We start from the raw sequence: 22,173 nt of genomic DNA, 5'->3' as shown, positions 1-22,173 counted from the left end.
GCACAAGTTTGGGTTTTGATTAATTTAATTGTTTTATGTAATTATATGCTGCAATCCAAAGAATAAACATGTATTATAATAAGTTTTTTCTTTTTCTTTTTTTAAAACCATCTGAAGGGTAATCTGATAAGATTAAATAAAATTTAAAAAAAGAGGAATATTAACAGAGTATTTGTTTGTGCCTAGAAGATCTGATGCTTGAAGTTTTTAGAAATAACTGCATTTTGTTTGTTTCATTTGTTATCTCAAAACACAGCTGGCACCACTGGAACTTTTTTCCATTTTCTGGAACTTTACCTGTAATTTTACAGATTTTCTGTTGTGTTTCTTTCATGTGGAGAAACGGGTGTAATGTTGAAACAGCACTTATATAGTATACATAAATTCTTAATACTGGAAGACACCACAACTTTTTTGGGGGGTTGATTATGGACTTGTTTTACTGGTCAGCCCATTTAAGTTCAAATAAGGTCAAATGAATTGAAGTGAGTCAGTCTTGCTGCCAAGTTTTCATTAGACTGTGTAATTTGCTCAGATTATAGCACAGAATTAATCGTGTGTCCTCCGACGAACACTCCTCTGATTTAAAAATGTCACAGCTGAAAACTCAAATATACAAGTTAAGGCGGGATTGTTTACACCACTCAAGGCCAAGACAAAAAGTTATTAGGTACTTTAAAATCACTTTAATTCCAGTCAGATTCATTACAAAACTCATTTAAAGGATACCTCAGCCTTCAACTTGGTGTATTAATTGATGTGGCTCAAACTGCTTTAACTACAACTAAGTCGAGTTTAAAACAGATTTATTTCTTCATGTAGAAAATATCTATTTTCTTAAGACTTCAGAGCTTCTGCTTTTTCCAAATTGGTAACTGAGCCACATTAACAGGAAATACAGAAGCTTAAACTGGAATTATTTTGTTAATACTGTGGAACATATATTCCTTTAACCCAATACACGTCTCTGCATTTAATATCTGGCTTTCTTCCTCTTCATGGCTTTTGTCTCGTCTCCTTCATCAATCCAACCAGTAGCTGCAGATGGCTGCTCCATCCTGAGCCTAGAGGTTTCTTCCTGTTAAAAGAGTGTTTGTCTTTCCCACTGTCACCAAATCTCTTGCTCATATGGGGTGTGATTGTTAGGGTTTCTCAGTATTTTAGGGTTTTACCTTAACCTCCTAGGACCTGGTGTCCACATATGTGGACATCACATTTTGGGTTATTTACTCAAGTTTGCTCTACAAGGGCCTGATATCCACTTACGAGGACATTATACTGCTACTGTTCTACCAAAATTTTAAACTAATATCCTCATATGTGGCCCTGATTTTTCATAAAAACAAAAATAAGGTAAAAAAAAAAAATCTGGTAATTCTTTGTTTTTACATTCATCGGGCCCCAATCAGCCCAAATATCAAAGAAATTAAAAATGCATGCCGTGGAAGAGTTTGGGTCTTAGGAGGTTAAAGTACAACATGCTTTGAGACCATTGCTGTTGTGATTTGGAGCTATAAAGAAATTCAACTGAACTCCGAATTATTTATTTATTATTAAAGCAGTAAGACTACAGAACTGAGCAGTTTGCATATTTCGTGTCACTGGGCAGGGCTCAAGTGGGAAAACACATACTTCAAGAGTAAAATGCTTAAATCATAATGGTATGAGTGTTTCACGCTAGTTTCATTGAACTGGGAAAAGGGAAAAAGCTTATGGACAAACAAGTTTTCCTATTTTCTGGTTTCTTTTCTTGTTGTCCAGCCCACTGCACATACTCATTAGTTTTCTCCCATGGTTCCAGGCACAGATCACACTGTACGCATAATGCAATTGCGCAAAGCTGTTTTACAGATCTTTTATATCGGTGGGGTTATTTCTTTTTCCCCAGTTCCAGTACCACAAATGACTACTTTGGAAATTAGGCAGAAATCTAATCACAACCTCTTGGCCCTCAGGAAGCAGATGACCTTATTTGGATGTCAAATTCTTTTACTTGTGCTGGTTTTATTTTCAGACTGTATAGTGACAAGAGCAGACACTCAGGTCAAACCTGATGACTTGAACGCATTTATATCTTAGTTTGCTCACTAGTTACCGGAGATTTCATCCAAAGTCTCAAATGCCTTAAATATTCTGTAGTGAGATGTGCAGGTAAAGAAAGCACAGCAGCACACTGATGGAGTCTGATCAGTTTTTATTCCCTTGTAAATAGAATATCAATAAAAACACACCTTAAATATAACATAAGGTTTATCCAACAGATGAAAAAGTAACAAAAGGCCTATGTAGAGTTTCTACATAGCGATTACAGAACAGTCTACTGTCCAAAAAAGGCACTAAATCCTGAAATAGAAAAGAAGCAAATAAACAAAGAAAAATCAATTTAAACTGATACAACAAAGATCCTGCTGAGGTTTGATATTTTTCATTTTACAGAGATTTATTGAAGAGCTTATTGCCACAGTGAAATGGCAACCACTGCTTGTTTTCCTCCTGGCTGATTACATGAGAACATCAACACCGGAGCGTCTCCATTTCACGTTGACCACATGGATGATAGATGTGTTTTTCACCTTAATTTAAAAAAAAAAAAAAAACCCAAAAAACAGATTTTTTTTTTTTTTAACTCTTTAAACGTGAAACTGCATATCACAACACTGAGCAATGAAGGAGGAATGAAAGCACCTCACATGAGAGGCATCAGTCTCAACCTTAACATGCACCCTGATTTTGTTAAAGGAAGCATCGCACATCCAAACTTTCCTGTTGAATAAAGTATTTGCTGTACTATGTGGACCACCGGCCAAAGTGACGGCGGGATATGGCACAGGTAAAGACGAGTCAAGGTGTAGTCAGTGCCAAACATATGCACAGGTAGATGTTCCAAAAAACAAACAAACAAAGAAAAACAGTTCAACAAGGCAACAGAGGGCTGAAGGCAGATGGAAACACGCAGCACGAGCAAAGGCTTTTCTGTTTCTGTCCTACTGCTTTTTATTTTATGAGAACTTTAACTGTATTAGGCAGTTTCTGGCACAAAAAGAGTCCATTTAGATCAAAACAGACAAACAAAAGCACAGTAAACACCAGAAAAGACTGAGGTTTCTGTTATTAGAAGCAAATATGGGTTCTTTATGTAAGAAGGTTTAGCTTATTTCTTAACGTTTAAATCAGTGTTTACTCTCACTTTTTTAAGGTCTCCTGGTGGTGCTTAACAAATTATTGACACAGATCCACCTCAGATTTATCTATCCAATCGTTTTAATAGACCGCGATGGGTAATCAAACTAAGACTGTGACCTTGCCTTTATTTTTCATTTGCAGTTTTCTTTCCCTTTTTCTTATGTACAAAATAGCTAAAATGACACAAACTCACACTAACTGGCTGCTTCAGACCTCCAAAATGCAATGTCATGAGAAGACCATGAAGGCAAAAAAGAATAATCTCAAAATAGCACAATGGCCTAAATGAATCCATAGATTCATTTCAGAAAGGCTTCTGCTTAGCAGATTAAAAAGAAAAAAACTAAATAAAAAACGATCTGTAACCCTTTGATGGGTTTGTAAATTTTGGTGTAAATCATTAAATGACAGAAAGCTACATAACTGACTAATAATGTCTCAAATGCTTAAAGCAAAGACACCCAGGACAGCTCTGCTGCCGCACAATTAAAGAAATCCTCCACCATGCAACAAAGTTTCTCAGACATTTAGCCCGAAACACTGAAATCCACCAGAATGACAGAGAGACTATTTCGTATTTTATGGACCCTGGTGGACGTTGGAGCTCATAAATGAGTAAATTCCCTTTAAACGTGATATTTACTGGCTCTAGTTTGAGGAGAAATTTCCCTTTTGAAAAGCCGCTGACGCTTCTGTTGTCAGCCAGCGTGAATCATCTTTACGGCCTTGTCACAGTTTGATCCAGACGGGACTGACACAAATCAGCTCGACAGTTAGTTTGAAGCTTTGATTCACATTGAAGCAGCTGTGAACAAACCTGCGGGGAGTAGCTTATAGCTGAATGGGAGGGAGCGAGGTATATATGTTGAGTTTTTAAACTCTGAACTAGTAGCTTAGCCTGTAAAGCACCTGGTGACGATGAACCGGTTTGAATGAAGCCGCTTTAGTGTAACAGAACATCATGTTATTAACTCGCCTGCATTAGTACGGTTAAAAATGTACAGCCATTGTAGAAGTCTTCTTCATGCACTGATCCTCTGTTAGTGCGCTGAGAAAAATGAGGCACTTAAGCATGAAGCTGAGGTGTGCTGCACCTTCATAAGCATTTAGGTTTCTATCAAGTGTTACACTGCACTGTAGTATTATTAATGTTTTAGCCTTTGAGAAGGTTTTAGTGTCAGCTGTAAAAGGTAAGCAAATGTAAGAGCTGGACTGATAGTGTTGAATGATAGTGTCAGCAGTGATCCCCCACTGAGCTGCACTCACTTTTTTTTTATTTTGTTTTAAAGGTTAGTAAGTGTCTGTCTGTGTGCGTGTTGCTCATACTGGAGACTGCAGTCATCCTTACTTTTTTTTAGCGTGTTTTAACCCATTGTTTTGCTTTTCTCGCCTACAAACTTGAGCTCATTTTCAGCCAAAGCCAGAGTCAAAATTTTGTCAAAATCTTCAGTTAAAATCCTGGATCCTTCAGACATACTTGTGACCGTATATCTTTCAATTATCTTAATGTTCATCAGCGGAACATTAAGCAGCTGAGGAGCCATGTCTCCTCCTTGACTCTGGTGGAACAGGACGTACGTACAAAGCTTGGATCACTATGACATTTCTGTTAGTGTAGTTGAAACGCTCCGAGCACGGTGCTTAGTGTGCAGAACATTTTGGGAGTGCATGACTAGGACGGCGTTTAAACCAAAAGCCCCAGAGCCCTTACTCACTTTTGACCGGTGGATGATTTTGTATTCACTACAAAACTGATCTGGAAATTATTTTAGGGTTCTGGAGCTTTAACAATATGAACCACGAGCAGTTTAGTAAAGACGGCATCGCTGTGACGTCACCCACATCTGGACTTCTTCGCCATTATTGTCTTGGGTGTTTTGAACCCACATGTGAAGACCAAGGAGTGTATCTGACTTAGACAGTTAAATTATGGCTTATTAGACGCTTCCATGCCTTCAGCTTTTAAAAATACTTCTACAATGGCTGTACTAACCTTAAATATCCTCAATTTTACCTCAAATATTTACTTGGTTTTTTAATTATTAAAGGAGATTTCTTCTTATGGTGATTTCAAAAGAAATAACCTCCTCTGGCCTGTCAGTCAGTCTTAGTGACTAGTGAAATATATCAACAAGGACTCAAAGCACCATAAACAAATTAAGTGTCATTCAAAATGAAAATACAGCTTAAAAGTGACAGTGTGTGTTTTGAACACATGGCATATCGAGCACAAACACAGATATACCTGAAAAAGAATATAAAAATGATGCATTTGCTTGAAATAGTTTTTAACACATCTGATGCGTCTTTGATTAGCATATCGCAAACACACAGTTTCATCCATGATTATCATACACTCAGAAAATACACAAAATTTTAAAACTTAATACTTTGGCTAATGTTTCACTCGTCTTTCACCAACATGATAAGACTCATACTGATAGTTTCTCTCATTTGAAGCTAATATGTCTATATAGTGTACAAAGAAATGGATTTGGATAGATATACTGTATTTAAGTATAGTCTGTGTGTCTACGCACACACACACATATTAGAAAGATGGGTAACAAATTAAAGGAAAAACCCAATGTCGTGTCAAGGTGTTGGCCCTTCATGCACTGGAAATTCAGTGATTCTCCAAATTTCTAAAACTCTACTACAGGGATGAACAGCATTCCTCCAAAACATATTCCCTCATTTGGTGTTTTCAGAGTCCTCTCTAACTAGCCCACATTCTCCCATAGGTGCCCAAGTGAGTGTAATTCTGGTGACAGTCTGGTGACTTCACAGCTTACAAGAGTCTGCTTTCTGTTTTCAAAAGTTGTTTTCTTGGCTCATTTTTTTCTGTTCATCGGCTCACACAAAATAAGCACAACCCAACACTGCCAAACTGGTGAACGTTAAATAGACCTGTATTCATATAGTGCTTGCATACTATGGGCCTTTAAGAATATGGTGCAAACACTCGCGCTCTGATAGATACATCGGGGGCAATGATATTAGCCACTTACCGATCTATTGCATCAGCACTTACAACAGCAAACACGTTTCAAATGTCTATGTTTGGTACAATGCAAACACAAAAACCAGAGTGTAAACAAGTAAATAAATAGCTACACAACAAATGTTAGAGAAAGAAAAAACATATGGGCCAATATAGTCGGAATATCAGGTTTTTTACATTACTAACTATCATATCAGCACCCGTATTGAACATCTCAAATGTGTTAATATGGGGTTCAGCATCTTGCCCAAGGACAATTCAACGTGCAAACTGAACCACTAATCTTCCAATCAGTTTATGAATGGCTCTCTCAGCCACAGCTGCTTTCCAAGCACCAAATGTTTACCAATCAATGGCCTCCAGCCAGTGACATTAACACCAAACATACTTGCTTTTTCACCTCAAAAGATAACCATTTAAAAAAAAAAAAAATCAAAATCAAAAGATAGACCATGTTTAGAAAAACTTAAAGCACGTCTGAAAGCTATATGCAGACTGCATGCCTAAAGATACAATGCACTGCCAGCCTGGAAGAGAACGCCCTTATTAGGAAAGTAGAGTTATTGTGACCTTTCCCTCTACAGGGACAAACAGGCCCAAACTGGATCCTAACACTGTAGGTTCAGTTTCAGTTAAGTGGTTCAGTTTCCTTTAATTTATCACCCATCTGTATTTATTCACTTTACATTTTAATCTTTAGTATTTAAACAGCTTTTTGACACTACTGACTTCCTCTCAGCTGAATGATATGTGTTGATTATTAATTATATAATCCAGCAGGTAACTGGGTACGAATGAATAAACGTCACCCGGTCACAAGGACGCCCAGGTTTCTAGTTTTCATACAACTCTCTCAAAAAAAACAAAACAAAAAAATGAAATAAAAAAAAACAAACAAACTTGTTACTGATTTGGAAGCAAAGTAAAGCCATACAGGATTTAAATTCTCACTGGAAACTGAGGCCCTAATTAGTTTAAACGCTACTAAATTCACAGTATTTAAATATTTATAAAGGGTAATTTCACTATTGTAAATAGAAATAAATCACATTTAAGTCCAAATTAGTGCCTGAAAACCTTAGGCGGCTGAATTTTCAATATAAACTTGCAGCATATAAGTAACCACACGAATACAAGTAAAATCTGAATACAAGTAAAAACAATAAATTCTGAAAGATTTAGTAATGATAAAATTGCATTATCGGTGTTTCAATCATTATGGCCTTTGCTGCTTCTACACATTGAGTTTATCTTATCAGGCAGGGGAGGCTCATACTGTTTTTCTCTCTTTTTTTTCTTAAACATTTTTCAGACATTTTGGGCCCAGAGACAGATTACTTATATGCTGTTACCCTAAGATTAAATATAAAATTTTAAATATAAAGAACTGTGATGAAATGTGCTGCAACACTTTATAACTATCAGTTAATATAAACTAAAATGAACGCATTTATCTTTTGAGGCTGTTAAGTTGTGTTGTGATCACAGTGCAAGACCCTGAAATGTTTGGAATTCCATGTCAAATACAGTGTTGTCCTGCTGTGAAAAAAAAAGCAGTTTTCCAAGAAAATCTGCACAATGCATGAAAGTCCTGTTTATCAGCCTTCTATGGAAGATTTAAAATGCCTCAACATAAACAATCAACAAAGAAAACGGACAGCTACAGCATGTGTTCCCTTATAGGTGCGTCCTATTTCACTTTCTTTGCTGAATTTGTTTTTAGGTACATTTTAAATTTTCCACAGGTTGCTGGGGAACACTAACAAATAAAAGCTTATTGTTAATATTATAATTATAATACAATAATAATGCCTATACGAGCGTAGCAGAGCAGGTTGGTGGTTGGAGGTAGGGTTGGGAGGTATCTCAGGGTTGGACTTTACACGACTTTTGGTCATTTTTTTTCCACTTATTATTACATTCCTATAAAATCTGCTTGCATATAATGACACCTGTTTATCGCTCTGACAGCTGTGATATCTGCCCCTCCTTTCAGTCGTCCTCCAGAGTCTCCGTCTTGATGTCATTCCCCACGCTGCACCCTGCGCCATCCCCCTGATTGGTTACCACCGGGCTGCTGTCACTCACTGCCGCCGCCTTCTCCAAACTGACTGGATCCTGGGCCTCGGACAGGGCACTGTGAACTGTGGGCTCGTCCTGGAGAGAGGGGGAAGGAGGGGACCAGGAAACACCTGTTAGTCTGGAACCTTCCATCTGAGGAACCGCGCCTGATATTAGGGAGCGACCAATAAGAGATGCGGCCCTCTGTCCAGACACGCCCCCTCTACCCAGGGCAGAAAACCAGCTCGGAAGCAGTGTGGGAACCTGAGTGAGGGGATAAGAAAAAAGAAGGTTGAGTGGATCTGTAGCTCCGTGTGGAATCGCTGATAAATGTAAGGCGGGTGTAGATGTGCTCCAGCTGTACCTGGGTTGGAGAGGACAGGTCAGCTCGACTGAAACTGAACTGCCTTGCTGAAGGTCTCTTATCAAATAAGGACACCTCACAGCCCTGTGAAAAACCAGCAAACAAGTTATACAAGGCAGAGGCAAGTTATCGGTGTCACCATATATTTCTGTGATTTTGATCATTCACACACTGGGGCCAAACATTAATTTTTATTAAACATACAAGCACTATGAACAAATTCCCACGCTAAGTCGACTTATCGGAGAGATTTCTCCTCATATTGGAGCAATACGAGCGAGTTACATTTGTGTTTTGCTATTTTTTCATGTGTCAAACACTTTTTATTCCCTAAGTATTGACCGACTGTAAATAAAGAAGATCGTCAACACTCTGTTGTCTCTAACAATCTGTGGAGTGATTTCTGTTCGAAGGACTGTGACAAACATTTCAGTTTTCAAGACCAAATCCGACCCTGAACTTTCTTTCTTCTGCAAATACTTGCTAAATGTAGTGTCCCTGTAGCACTGATTACATGCAATTGGTTTCATGTGGGAGAACACTGCCTTGAAAGGATCAGGTAGACCATTTGATCCAAAGGCTTTGGGCTGATCAAGTAATTTGCTAACGTTACAAACTAATCATCCACAGATTTACAGAGCAAAGACGCAGAACTGCTACATGCTTTCTACATAAATAGTCAACATTGTGACAGTTGTCATTGTAGTGATACAGAGTTGTTGAAGGCACAAGATATATGGTACATACAACAGTCCAACACAAGTGTTGAGAAGCAAAAATCTAGCACAAACACAAGCTGTGCACAAGTGAGCAACATAATCACAACAGCAACAGCTGTGGGTGTCATTAATAACAATGGCTTATTGAGGTTATGCCGAGCCCCTTGAAAAACAATTATGGAGACCAGGACAGTTCTCATGGGGAAAATCAGAGAGGCAATTAACTTTAAAAATACAGAGTTCCTGCTTTGTTCTTTTTAGGGGGTTTGTGTTTCTATGTTCAGACATTAAGATGTAGGAATTCACGTATATAGTTTACCTGGTCAGGGAAGTCGTTGCCATCCACGTCGTCGCTGTTGGACTGACCTCCTGGACTCTGAACCTCGATGCCATGACTCTCCAAGATGGCTGCTTCTTCAAAAACACAAACGTCATCATAGCATATCGACTCAGCTACAAAACAGCAACACACTCAAAATAAGGACAACAGTGATTCAACTATTCAGAAGCTGCTCTTCTCGGAAAGAAAACAACATCCTGTTTCCTCTTCAGGTGTGCGAGAAATTTAACACTGTCTATTGTGATGACCAGCAATACTAGTGTGAACTGGGTGACACAGAAAAAGAACCTCACACAATTAGGATTTCTGTTAAAGTGAAACACAAGCTCTTGTGCGTGCTACTTGCACATAATGCTCTTAAGCACATAGATACAGCACAAGTGATTTCCTGTGGGTTCTTTATTTATTTACACCAAACCATAGTGTAGTATACAACATCTAACGTGTATCTCTCTTTCACTCCCACACACACACACACACACACACACACACACACACACACACACAAATACAGACGTAGACATTACCAATATTAGCACGCCTCTTGATATCTTTGCGGCGGTTCGCAAACCAGTTGTAGACCTTCAGGGATGTTACCCTCTCCAAATCAGACAGCTTCTTTCCTGTAAAACACACACACACACACAGTCTAGGACATAACTAGCTTTACAATGCAGTTAGAAAAATTAAGTTTGGGATCCTGCAGTTCTTCTAATTAATAAATACATATTAAGCCAAAGAAGTAGTTAACATATTTATACTAAATAGCAAATCTAATAATTTGTTTCCCCAATCACTAATACTTAATTTGGGATGCAATTCACAACCTTTCGCCAGTAAGACTGTACCTGGTTTCTGTATGACAGCATTGCAGGCAGTGGCAATCTCCTCTCTCTTGGCTTCATCGGGATACTGGTTATCATTGAAATAGCTGCAGATACACATTGCACTTTGTTACTTTCAATTCTTCTTACATCAGTTCTACAATTCTACATCAGTACCCCTCCTCATCCTTACCCCTCCATGACAGCCAGACACTCCTTCCTCCAGGTAAATCTGCTCCCTCGTCGCAGACGGAAGCCCCCGGTGGCCGAACCAAATGTAGGAGGAGCTTGATTCCAGTCCATCACCTCCTCCAGTGGTATGGGGGTGGCTCGCATTGCCAGAGTAGCACCTGGAGCATCAAACATGACAAAAGATCAATGAGATTTACTAGGTTCTGTAAATTAGTAGGTTCTGGAAGTCAGTTTCGTGCCATTGGAAGCATTTACTGTACATTACCACAGCAATCCTTGTCTAAATCAAACTTTTGTCTCTGTATAAATCTTTAGACACATAATACACTGATTAATGATCACTAACTTATATGTCATAGTTGGTCACATTGATAGAAAAATGTCAGTCAGAGGTGGTGATGATGTGAATAACTAATTTCTAACTTAGACGAGGCTGAAAGGACTTTAACATTCTGAACTAAATATATTTTAAAGCATTTATTTTTCAATATGCAGCTGCAGAGAGGAACATGGATTCAAGCCGCTCCAGGATCTGTATCCAATTTAGATCCAGTCATCTGATCTGTTTGAAATATCTAAAATCTAGCTGATTAGCATGTAGATAGCTCTATAAAACTTACACATTTCTTTTAATATGTTTACATTAATGTTAACATATGTTATAACTTGAAACAGCTACTATCGCTTAACACTTAGTAATTGTAACTCCTTACAAAGATCTCTGCTATGGTTGTAAGAGTGCCCAAATTATAAATGCTTATACTGAAAAACATTAAAGAAGACTTTTTGTAAATCTTATTAGGCATTTCTTACCCAGTAATGGCAGAAATAATGAACTCCACCATAAAACATAACTTTGTTTCAGCCCACTGCTGGTCAGAAACTATTCAAAAAACATTTTTTCATTCAATAAAAACTTCCTTTTGACAGCGGAAATGTGCCAGAGTCTGTTGTTTTACTGTGTAACTAATAGCACAGGCAAATAAGTAACCTGTGTCCATTTTCCCAGAATTTTATCTCCAGTTTCTGTCACAGACATTTTATCCCTGTCAGGTTACACCTGATTAGATTAGGTAAGAAAAACTTGATATAAAAGTCAAATGTAAAATTCCAGTTTCATCCAATGAAAATTCAAGTTGGGTGATGATGACCAGAAACCGTTTAAACAAAATGTATATTGTGGGCCAAACTAATTAAAATGTTTCCTTTCTCCTGTCTTGTATTTATAAAGATAAACATCATGGCCCACACTGAAACATAATCATATTCCTCCACCGGATTAAAATGAAAGCTCCGCTCTGTATTTACCCGTTGCCATGGTGAATCCTGGTATTGGCACATTGATGATGGCTTACTGTCTCTACTCACGCACACGCTTAACTGACGGTGGACATGCTCAGAGTTGCTTGAACTTACTGTGATCAGCCTTTCTGAAATGGGAAACTGAATTGATGACAGAGTTTGTTGAACCTGCTTTCAGGGACAGGTCAACTACATTCTTAATTCTTAAGTTGTATTTTTTTTCAGACCGACTGGGAATCAGTACTTTATAGAGTAACAAGCTAATAAGGCAGATAAGAGTCATAATATCTGGAAGAAGCACCACGACAGTTTGTTTTCCCTATAGGGAGGTCACGTGCTAACTAGAAGTAGACTCCACTGTTTTTCCATTCTGTACATTCCAATATGCTGATCCCATGTTTAACACAATGTAGCCATTGTTTATTCCACACTTTGTTTCCATAACTGTAGCCTTCTCAAGATTCCTAAAATGTAAAAAAACAACAAAAAAAAACCAAGTTTTCTTTTCTTACAAAAGAATTTACACGGATACTATCTATCAATGCAAGTCCCACAAGCTGTCTGAGCTTGGCAGAACTCTTCTATGCTTAGACCACCTGGAATTCATTACAATGCTCCCTTTAGAGTGAATGCTTTAGTAATTGTTCAATTTAAATTTGTCGTCTTCTGTCTTTACCAGTTTTGTCTCTCAATTAATTGTATTTGTCAATTTTTTTGTTTTTGCTGTGAACCTTTTAATCCAAAGTCTTATTATTTATTATTGATCTATTACAGGCTGTAAGCTTCTTTTGTAATTTTAAATATTCAATATTAGTTGTTGACTCGTGTCTAAACATCTCTGATTCTGATTAAGCCTAAAAAAAAAAAAAAAAATCTTTCGCTCTTGCTATAAAAAAAAAAAAAAAAAGACAACACAGTGAGTCACACACTCAAAGCAGCACACTAGTTATTAAAAAAACTCCCTCCTACTGTTTTATTTTACAGTATTTTTTCCACAGGTGGAAAAGTTACAGAAAAGTTTTATGAGAAATGTGGAGCTGTTGGAGAAATTAGCTGTTACCAGGATTGGTCTTCTCCAGCTGGTACCAGCGGAAGAACGCTCGCTTCTTCTGCTCGCTGAGGTCCGATCCCTGCTGTAGGAGCCAGTGGGAGATCCGGCTCTGACTGATCCCTGGAGGAGCGGGACCAGAGTCACACTTGTGGGGGTCTGGTGCTTGTTCACACACCAACATTTCTGCTTGTGTTTTACCAAACAGATTCAATTTATACTCACCTGTTACCTGAGCAACCACAGCCTGGGATATACGTCGGTTCGCCAGGAAGGATTTAATCTCTTCCTTGATCACAGCACTGTCCCTCCTACAAGAAGGGAGAAGAAAAAGGTACAACACATTTAAATTTTCAACATTACAAGCCTGATATTAATTAACACACGGCAACACAACAATCACTATTCTTATACCAGATATAACTGTCTGCAGTTCAAATATACATTACAGGCTGTTGTACCTGAATGTGTGCTGCTGTAATATTCCTTGCTCTCCTTCTCCTTTGATTTCATTTTCACACATCTTCAAATCAATACTGCTGATTGCTGCCGTCTGGCTGCAGACTACAGATGAGAGGCACTAGACTGGATGTGTGTACTTGTGTTCATTTTGTATGTGTGAGTATTTGTTTGGCAGCAATCATCGCATCATATTCATATTCAGAGTGAGCTACAAGCAGCCTTGTCAGGAATCAGGACCCTCTGTATTAACACATACCCTCTGCTGCTGCTGCAAATTACTGTACATGTGTCTTTAAAAGCAACATGCACCTATCTGAATTCCAAATTATTATTGTTTTTGCAGTAAACTAAAGAAAATAGTGTTATAATCTTTGTAGCACTAAATGCAGTTGGTTGGCAAGAGTCCCTTTTCCGTCACTCATTACCAGGGCTGACTATCAAAATATCATACATGCAGGTTCCTCCTATGCTGACTTTTCCAATTGAGTGTACATGCAAGTATTACATGTATGTATTTCAAAAATACCGGTAAAACTATTTTATAAAAAAAAAAAAAATTTCGAGGTGTTATATTATTGAATCAAGGGAAGGCTGGTCTACTGGCATTTACGGCATGGAGTACCAGACTAAAACACTTGACAAAGCACTTGTCTGCTGTGCTTTATGATTGCTAGATGTAGATCTGGCAAACTAGCCAGTTTCTCCTCAGCCTTGAAGTCTTTCATTCAAACTAACCCTTCCAATAAACCAGAAATATCACCTTTGTGAGTCCTGTAAAGGGAAATAAAATCATTGCTGTCTCTTGTAGTCAACATTTAATACAAATTAAAACAATAAAAAAAAGCTGTTTCCTAATCTTGTTGTCTGAATGCACACCCTGAAAAACAACCTCCAAAATAACTTTCTAGAACATCTAATCTGCTCTTAGCTGGTGTGCCCTCGTTTTACCTGCCATTTAAAGGGCTGTTCTTACCTCATCAAGTCCTCCACCTTTTCATCAACGTCTATGTCCTCTTCACTAGCTTCAAACGCATACCCTGGTGTGGTTACAGTAGCGCTAACCACCCCAAGAGGAAACCGGGGTGGTGAAAGCTTCCCATTGGTAACGGCAACCAAACCGTTTGGCACTACTGCTGTTATGGTATTAGGTGAGGCTACCGGAACAGGCAGAGGTGGGGAGGTGGTGTCAAAGTTGTTATTAGGGGACAATGAGAGGCGGTTGTTGGGAAAACTTGTCTGAGTGGCGGTAGAAGTCATGGAAGAAGAGGCGGCGACAGTGCTGGAAGACGAAGGTGGCATATAGGAAGGTTTATGGGTCAACTTGTGCCCATGCTGCCGATCCAGGTGATCCAGGGTGTCCAGAGCATGGAGAACCTCTGCCTGGGTGATGCCCGTCCTCCGTAGCCTCTGGAGGAGGTCAATTTGCTCGATGGTGAAGCGAGGCTCCTCACACTGCTGGAACATCCTGTACGAGATTATTTTAAAACTGTTTAGTAGAGTTGTCTGAGCTAACACTGGTATAAATTTTAACATAATATAAAAGTGTCATATTGCAATACCTTTGCTATAGCAACGCCATGCATTTACAGTCCCTTATTTCAACAACCTCCAACAAAAGCAAGAAAACTGTTTCAGCTGAAGGTGAAAACAACAAACAAACAACCAGTCTAGGAAGGAGAGATGCTGGTAGTCCGTGATGTGCAATCCAAATGTAAACAAATGAATTAACCAAGCATTGCCAGTTGAACTCCATATGACGGGAAGAGCAAATGGCAGATGGAAATAACTGATGCAGTTCTGGTTAAACTAAAGTGTTAAGCATTTAGTTTATATTTAAAATCTCCAGAGAAAACACTAAAAAAGAAAAGAAAAAACACTGGCTTACATTTGACTTATGCCATGTCACTGCATATAATGCTGTGTCATCACTATTGCACTATAATGCCCTGCTGCTGCTGGTAGCTTGCTTCAATAGATTCACACTTTGGATTAGGTAGTGTGTCATCAGTGATAGCAGCTCACTGGATAAGAGAGATTGAAAACGCCCTTTATTTGGGTACACTTCTATATGCTGTTGCCAGCAAGCTACAAGCATCAACAAAACACTGTTCAGTATTTTTTAACATGATGAAAAACACCATTATTGCACATTTTCACGAAATATTGTGACATAATTTTGAGGCTATATCGCCCACCTCTAGCTGACAGTAATCAGTGCCCACTGCACAGTAACACTATCCTCATGACTGCTGTGAAGTGTTTGCAATGCAGGCATGCGTAGTGCTTCTATGTACTGACAACAGAACTAAACACTTTAGAGGTGTTTAAAAAATGCATACCTTGAAATGACTAGTCAGAAATATAAATGCTTTCCATAAATAGTGCAAGTTTTATGAAACAAAATGAAAATCACTAGTTTTTAGCTCATTGCAGACTTTTTTCTGCACAATGAGCTTCACATCTGAAAGAATCACAGAAAAAAAATGCCAGTATAGTCACATCTGGTAACTTCCTGCCTGCAGATTTACAACACACACACACACGCACACACACACACGCACACACACACACGCACACACACACACGCACACACACACACGCACACGTCACCACTCAGCAGCTGCTGTCCAGATATGAAGCGCATTCCTACACATTTAATAAGCATTTTATTACAGCTGATGAGCTTTTGGTTCCTCTAATCATTTTAAAGTTACACAAATATGTTATTCACCCAATTCACTGTGTGCTATTGTATGATTTTTAAATCAAATGCATTCCCCCCTCAATGCAGCCCTGGCGCATTAAATTTTAATTCTTATCTATAACTGCACAGTGAATTTGTCACTTCTGAAAAAAACTGTCATAACAGTCACAAGGCTGAACCGAGGGAGGAAAGCGGGAGAGCAAGCGAGGAAGATAAACAGAGAAATAAGAGATAAAACATCTGTCTCAGTGCTTTTCTTTCTGGCGCAGAGAAGAAAAACAGGCCACAGCAGAAAATCAAAGTCAGCAGGCATATCAACACGTACAGATATAAGAGAGGGAGGTTGCGGGTGAGTGTGTGTTTGCATCTTGGGAAGAATGCCAAGAAAAATCTACATTTCAGGCAGCAAAGCTTCATACTTTCCCTCCCTGCTGCAGAGGATGACTCATACTGAAGTTAGACTGATACACAAGATCAATAAAGAAAACGTTACCACAAAAATGATTATCTAAACTATTTATATACTTCATTTAATTTGATAATCACTGATCGCGATCACCTGTGCAACATTTTGTTATGCGTATTCAAAAATCAAACATATCTTCAGTTGTTTCACAGTCTGTTTGCTTTACTTGGCTGTTTTTTTTTTATTTATTTTTTTACTTCTAACACAAATTCAACACAAAAGGAAACATCTGTATTCTTTACAATATGCCTTAACATCAAGTACCACTGGTAAATCAGTTGATCTTTGTGCATACTAAAAATAGATGTTTATTTTGAGGGGAACTGTCTTTCACACATTCACTGCAGCGCTGCACTTGTTCTCCTCATTACTCAGCGGAGCTGTAAGTGAGAACGTAAATGTCCGACTCAATCAAATTGAGCATTAAAAACTCTTTAACTTGCCAGCTCCCTAGTGCAAAGTCCTTGCGACATCCCATTGCGCCTGTATGAGAAATTAAAAAGAGTAATTGTCTGGAGAATTTGGAGAGAGCGAGTGGGCGCCCTCCTACACGCTCCACCCAGGCATCACCCTCACCTGAACCAGGACTGCCAGTAGTGACAACGCTTCTGGAGCAACTATATAGTGCCACGTGCCCCATGTGAGAAAGGACAATTAAGGACAGATAAAGTCCAGCATTTAAGAGTGAAAAATTTTTAGGTGTAATATCACTAATCCACATGAAACTGGAGGAGACGTGGGGTCCAACCGAGGAAGACATGCTGACTAAAACAGCTTTAAAAGAAAAAGGTTGAAGAAGCTTCTAACTAAAAACATCTGAACCTTCACATTCTGGAGATTCAACCTCAGTTTGTAACCTAAGATTAACATTAACAATGGAAGATTACCAAAAAAATGAAGCCAAGGACTGACTTTAGATTTTTATATTTATTCCACTTTTAAACAAAGAAAGATCCAGTCAAGGCATTTTCAAAGATTTCATGTACCGTAAGTGCAAACTAGAAGAACTCATCAAAGTCTGGCTTTAAAGTCTCAAACTGAACCTCTCTTAACATCCAGCGGGTCAACAGTGAACTGCTCAGGTGCAGCACCAGGGTTGGCATTGCATTTTAGTTACATAACAAAGAAGCATAATTTCAGGAAGAATAGAAGACTCTTGCATTGACTATAGCTTTTCTTTTCTAATTAAAGTTACAAAATGCAAAGAGCAGCTCTGAATCTAACCCTAACCTGATCACTGGTTGCCAGCGGGACTTTAAGAGGTTTAAAAAAAAAAAAGAAACCTCACAAAAAGTTTTAGCTAACACAGATTTTTTTCTACTTGTTGTATTACTTCTCTGCAAAGTCAGGAACAGACAGACAGAATTTTAAACATGTGACAACATGTGATGAGGAGGCAAATGAGAAAGTAATCAGATAGAGGTCAATTAACAATGCCTAGCAGACATGAGTGAATGCCACCAAAAATCCACCTTTCCTTTCAGCAGAGAACACTAACAGTAAACCATATTAAGGCAGGAAACCAACATTTATTCGCTGTATTTGAAACTGTAGCTTCCATATCAGGTTTTCATCCAGCCAGCTGAGGTTTGCCATTAAAATGTTAACACCGTCTGGCAACCACACTAACTTTGGTAAAAGGATAACACAGATAAAGCACAGACAGACAAGGTACCTTGTTAAAGCAGTCCAAATGTAATCTTCAACAGTTGTAATCATTGTTAAAATAAGGAAATAGCAGATGTATCCAGTAAATGTACACTAGCACTTTACTGAAGTGGATTTTAATGTACTTGTACTTTAAGTATTTTTTATGTTCTACTCAATTTGATGCTCTTTGCCACATTTTGTACTCCATACAATTTATTTTAAAGCTGCATTACTTAATATTCTGGAGCTTTTAAAAATATAAATTACGTGATATTATGCTGTATTATTATCGATAAAGCTACTCAGTGGCATATAAAGTATTTAAAAGCATCTCCAGCTAAAGCATTAAAATTATATACACATCAAAGAATCAATAATTGTAATGTGATAATATAGCGTCTACGATTCTGCCGGTATATTTTGATGGTAAACCTTTAATACCTTTGTGTTACTTAAATAATACTCATAACCCTACTTAAATAAAGGGTCGGTTTAATACAAAACAACGCCCATTGAAACACTGAAAAATCTTTCCCAGTGTTTTCTGCACCAAGTTCCCGCACTGTATTTACTTTTTATCAAATATTCTGATTTTCTGTGGGCCCCTCCTGCCTTGTTCTTCTTTTGTGCCACCCCATTTAAACAAAATCAGAGAAACGCCCTTCATAAGATGCCACAATGTCAGTAAAATAATATCCCTCTGTCTAGCTTTTAAATGGATGTGTGTAGCTTTGATAGTCTTTGTCACAAAACCAGCAGATAAATAACAGGATATGTGTGCAAGCACAGACAGATTTACCGATAATTGAATAGTATTTGGCACTGGCTCATGCCTGCTAAGCACTGTATGGAGTACATGAAAACACACATATGCACACACTTCCTTTTTGAGGTGCAGACAAGAACAGTGCCTAATATGATTGATTCATGCTGTATGTAAAAAAACAAAAAAAAAGGAAATCAACGGTTGCTCTTTTTAAGGAAGTTCCTCGTTTTCATCATCTATAATTTGCCACTCTCCTTGTGTTAAAAACAGAAGCAAGCGTGGCAAATCTGTCAAGGTGTGCTCCAAGATTGCTGGTGTCACCCTTAGTGACCTTCAGCATCTGGAACAAATGTTACGGACCATTTTGAACCCTTAGCATCCTTTGAGTTGCAAATGCTACCTCCAAGGTGAAGGTTTGCTCTCTCTCTCCAAACTTAGCTTCAGAGAATGAATTCATATTCTTACTGATTCCATCTGCTATTTCTTAAAAAAAAAATTGAATGTTTCCCTCTTGAGACTGTAGGATACCTGTCTCTTTGGGGCATTAAAGTTTTACTCTACAGATCTTTTTAACTAATAATCAGTCAAAAATAAATAAATAAATCCAGCTGTCTCCCTGAAAAAAACCAAAAACAAAACTTCACACTGTGGGTTATGACTTTTCTTTCTTCAAGTAGAGCAAATAAAGTCAAAGACATTAGGAAAGCTATTACCATTCCTGAACCCAGTGACCTACTTAAAGTCCTATCCAGACGTGGCATGAACTGGTAGCAGACATGTGCCAGCTGTGCACATGCACAAAGTCCTTAAATTACAGTAGGAAACTTTTTAACTGGACTCTAAACCTGAAACGCAAGACAAACTAGTCGACTGTTGTCACCAGATGTTATACTGTAACAGCCAATCTTAAGGTAAATCCGATGCAGAGGTCCGTCTTTAGATCGTCAACTTCAACGCCGAATCGCGTTAAAGAAAACTGGATTTTATTTTCCTCCTGCTTCGAGGAAAACACTGACTTCTCGATAGAAAATGTCCTAATACGTTTTACATATAATGGATAACAATACATGAATTCGGCATACATCTTATAAACTAACTCCTAGTAAACACAGTAGAATAGGGCAATTATTATGACTTTCATTATTCAGCGTAATTACGACGCTCTGCTGGAATACATAGTGCACCGCATTAGCGAGCATTGTACAGCAACTGGAAAAGTTGACATTATTTTTTATTAAGTGACTCTTGGAGAACTACACACCCGCCGAATGAGAGCCCGAGTCGTTATTTTTCAGACAAAACCGCTAATATCAGTTTTGATAGTGTGAAACTTAACCGCCGCGGGAAAACACCGCTGCGGTGGCACTGGGGATTTTTTAAGGAGTTTGCAGTTATCAGACAGAAAAAAGGAAATGCATCGGGCTCCTGGCAGGACCGTTTGAAGACAGCAGTAGTTGGAGCTGGAGGACTTAACTTACCTTATTATTCCAGTCCAAGAGCCTCCGCGGATGTTTGTTTTACCATATATCTATCGCCTCGGGGCGCAGGGACACACAGACACTGACAGTTTTCCCAAAATGTCTCCTCTGCTTCTAATTGGGCTTCAATCCGCCGTCAGACAGATTCGCCTTTTGTCCGGCAGACAGGCGCCATGTTGACACACCGACGCAAAGAACGACGGGAGTCGCAGTTTACTGAACGTACAGTAAATAGAGTTGCCAGTTTATTAGAGACACCTGGCTGCAGTTATGATTCAGTACAGTGGCAGAGGGCTGTTGCTTGGAAGCAGTGCTGTGGGATGTTTCTAATAATTTGGTCTGACATATATTTTTGGTTATACTTCTAAACAGGTTCAGAGCCAGTTTACCCATTTGTTCTACTTTTTTTATGCTCACTAAATGTATTAATTTTCATTGCTGTTTGTGTAGTTTTAGATTCCTTTTTTCTCACACTGCATTTCTTTGCTTTCCCTCCCTCCCCTTTCCCTTCCCATTGCAGTATGTCTCACACCTTATTTAAGAACTGCACTCACATTTGTTCTTGTTCACCTTCACACGGGTGAGAAGTTATGCTATATTTCCCCCTATGTTATGTAGTTTAACCAGTACCTTTATTAATCTTTCTAAACATAAAACCAAGCAACACAAAGCAACAGATAATCCACAAGATAGGTGAAGAAGAGAGTGCAGGCAGGGTGGAGTGGGTGTGACAGAAGAATAACAGCAAGAGTGAAAGGGAAGGTTTACAAGTTGGTAATGAGAGCTGCTATGATGTATGGTTTGGAGACAGTACCACTAACAAAAGACAGGAGGTGGCAGGAGTTGAAGATGCTAAGGTTTTCCCTTGGCGTGATCGGGAGGGACAAAATTAGAAATGAGTATGTCAGACTGACAGGTTGAGCTGCTTGGAGACAAAGTTAAAGAGGCAAGGCTGAGATGCCTTGAACATGCGCAGAGCAGGAAGAGTGAATAAACTGGTTATAAGAGATGTTGAAGGTGGAGCTGCCAGGCAGCAGGAGAAAGAAAAGAGGATGACTAGAGGGCAGGTTCATGGATGTAGTAAAGGATGTAGTCTGATGTGACAGAGGAGAATGCTAGGGATAGGGTGGAGGTAGCTGATCCACTGTGGCGACCCCTAAAGGAAGCAGACAAAAAATGAAGAAGAAATTTGAAACCCAGTAGAAGCTGAAAGTATAATCTTGCTTCTTGTTCTGTTTACACACTAGGGAGTACATCCCAATGTTTACATTCCCAATTGCAATTATTTCTAAGCTGTAAAATAACTTTTTATACACCGAATCCTAATTTAACTCCTAATTCAGACCAGATGCTCATTGTGTGAATTTACAGGTGTAGCGTACGCATTAACTCGTTTAGGAAACTACAAATATAACAAATATAAAGAACATGGATCTACAGACTAAGCAGAAAGATTGAATTGGAAAGGATGTGCAGCCTAATAGAGATGGAAATGTACTAACAAATGGAGAGCGCGTCTTGAGAAGATGGAAGGAGTACTCTGAGGAGCTTATGAATGAAGAAATCGAGAAAGAGAAGCCTGGACAAAGGATCGGGAATTATAGAGAATT

General features: G+C 38.6%; 1 protein-coding gene across 3 annotated transcripts; it reads right to left on the bottom strand.

The window, feature by feature from the left end:
* Positions 1–2,177: 2,177 nt before the first annotated feature.
* LOC309705858 (homeobox-containing protein 1-like) lies at positions 2,178–20,777 on the bottom strand. 3 transcript variants are annotated; one of them, XM_082531902.1, is made up of 10 exons: positions 20,564–20,777; positions 14,473–14,964; positions 13,263–13,348; positions 13,050–13,160; positions 10,689–10,845; positions 10,520–10,602; positions 10,199–10,294; positions 9,651–9,745; positions 8,613–8,696; positions 2,178–8,512 (listed from the first exon to the last, which is right to left on the bottom strand). In XM_082531902.1, exons 2-10 carry the CDS (start codon positions 14,961–14,963, stop codon positions 8,180–8,182), a joined length of 1,536 nt encoding a protein of 511 aa, XP_082388028.1. In that variant the 5' UTR covers position 14,964; positions 20,564–20,777; the 3' UTR covers positions 2,178–8,179. The 3 variants fall into 3 exon arrangements, with proteins under 3 accessions (XP_082388028.1, XP_082388029.1, XP_082388030.1); XM_082531903.1 differs by having other exon boundaries at positions 9,651–9,742; XM_082531904.1 differs by having other exon boundaries at positions 9,651–9,739.
* Between the last annotated feature and the right edge of the window lie 1,396 nt (positions 20,778–22,173).

The sequence above is a fragment of the Aulonocara stuartgranti genome, assembly GCF_965226115.1.
Source record: "Aulonocara stuartgranti genome assembly, chromosome: 1".
In the NCBI taxonomy this organism is placed as follows: domain Eukaryota; kingdom Metazoa; phylum Chordata; class Actinopteri; order Cichliformes; family Cichlidae; genus Aulonocara; species Aulonocara stuartgranti.
This window is presented reverse-complemented; position numbering and strand designations above follow the sequence as displayed.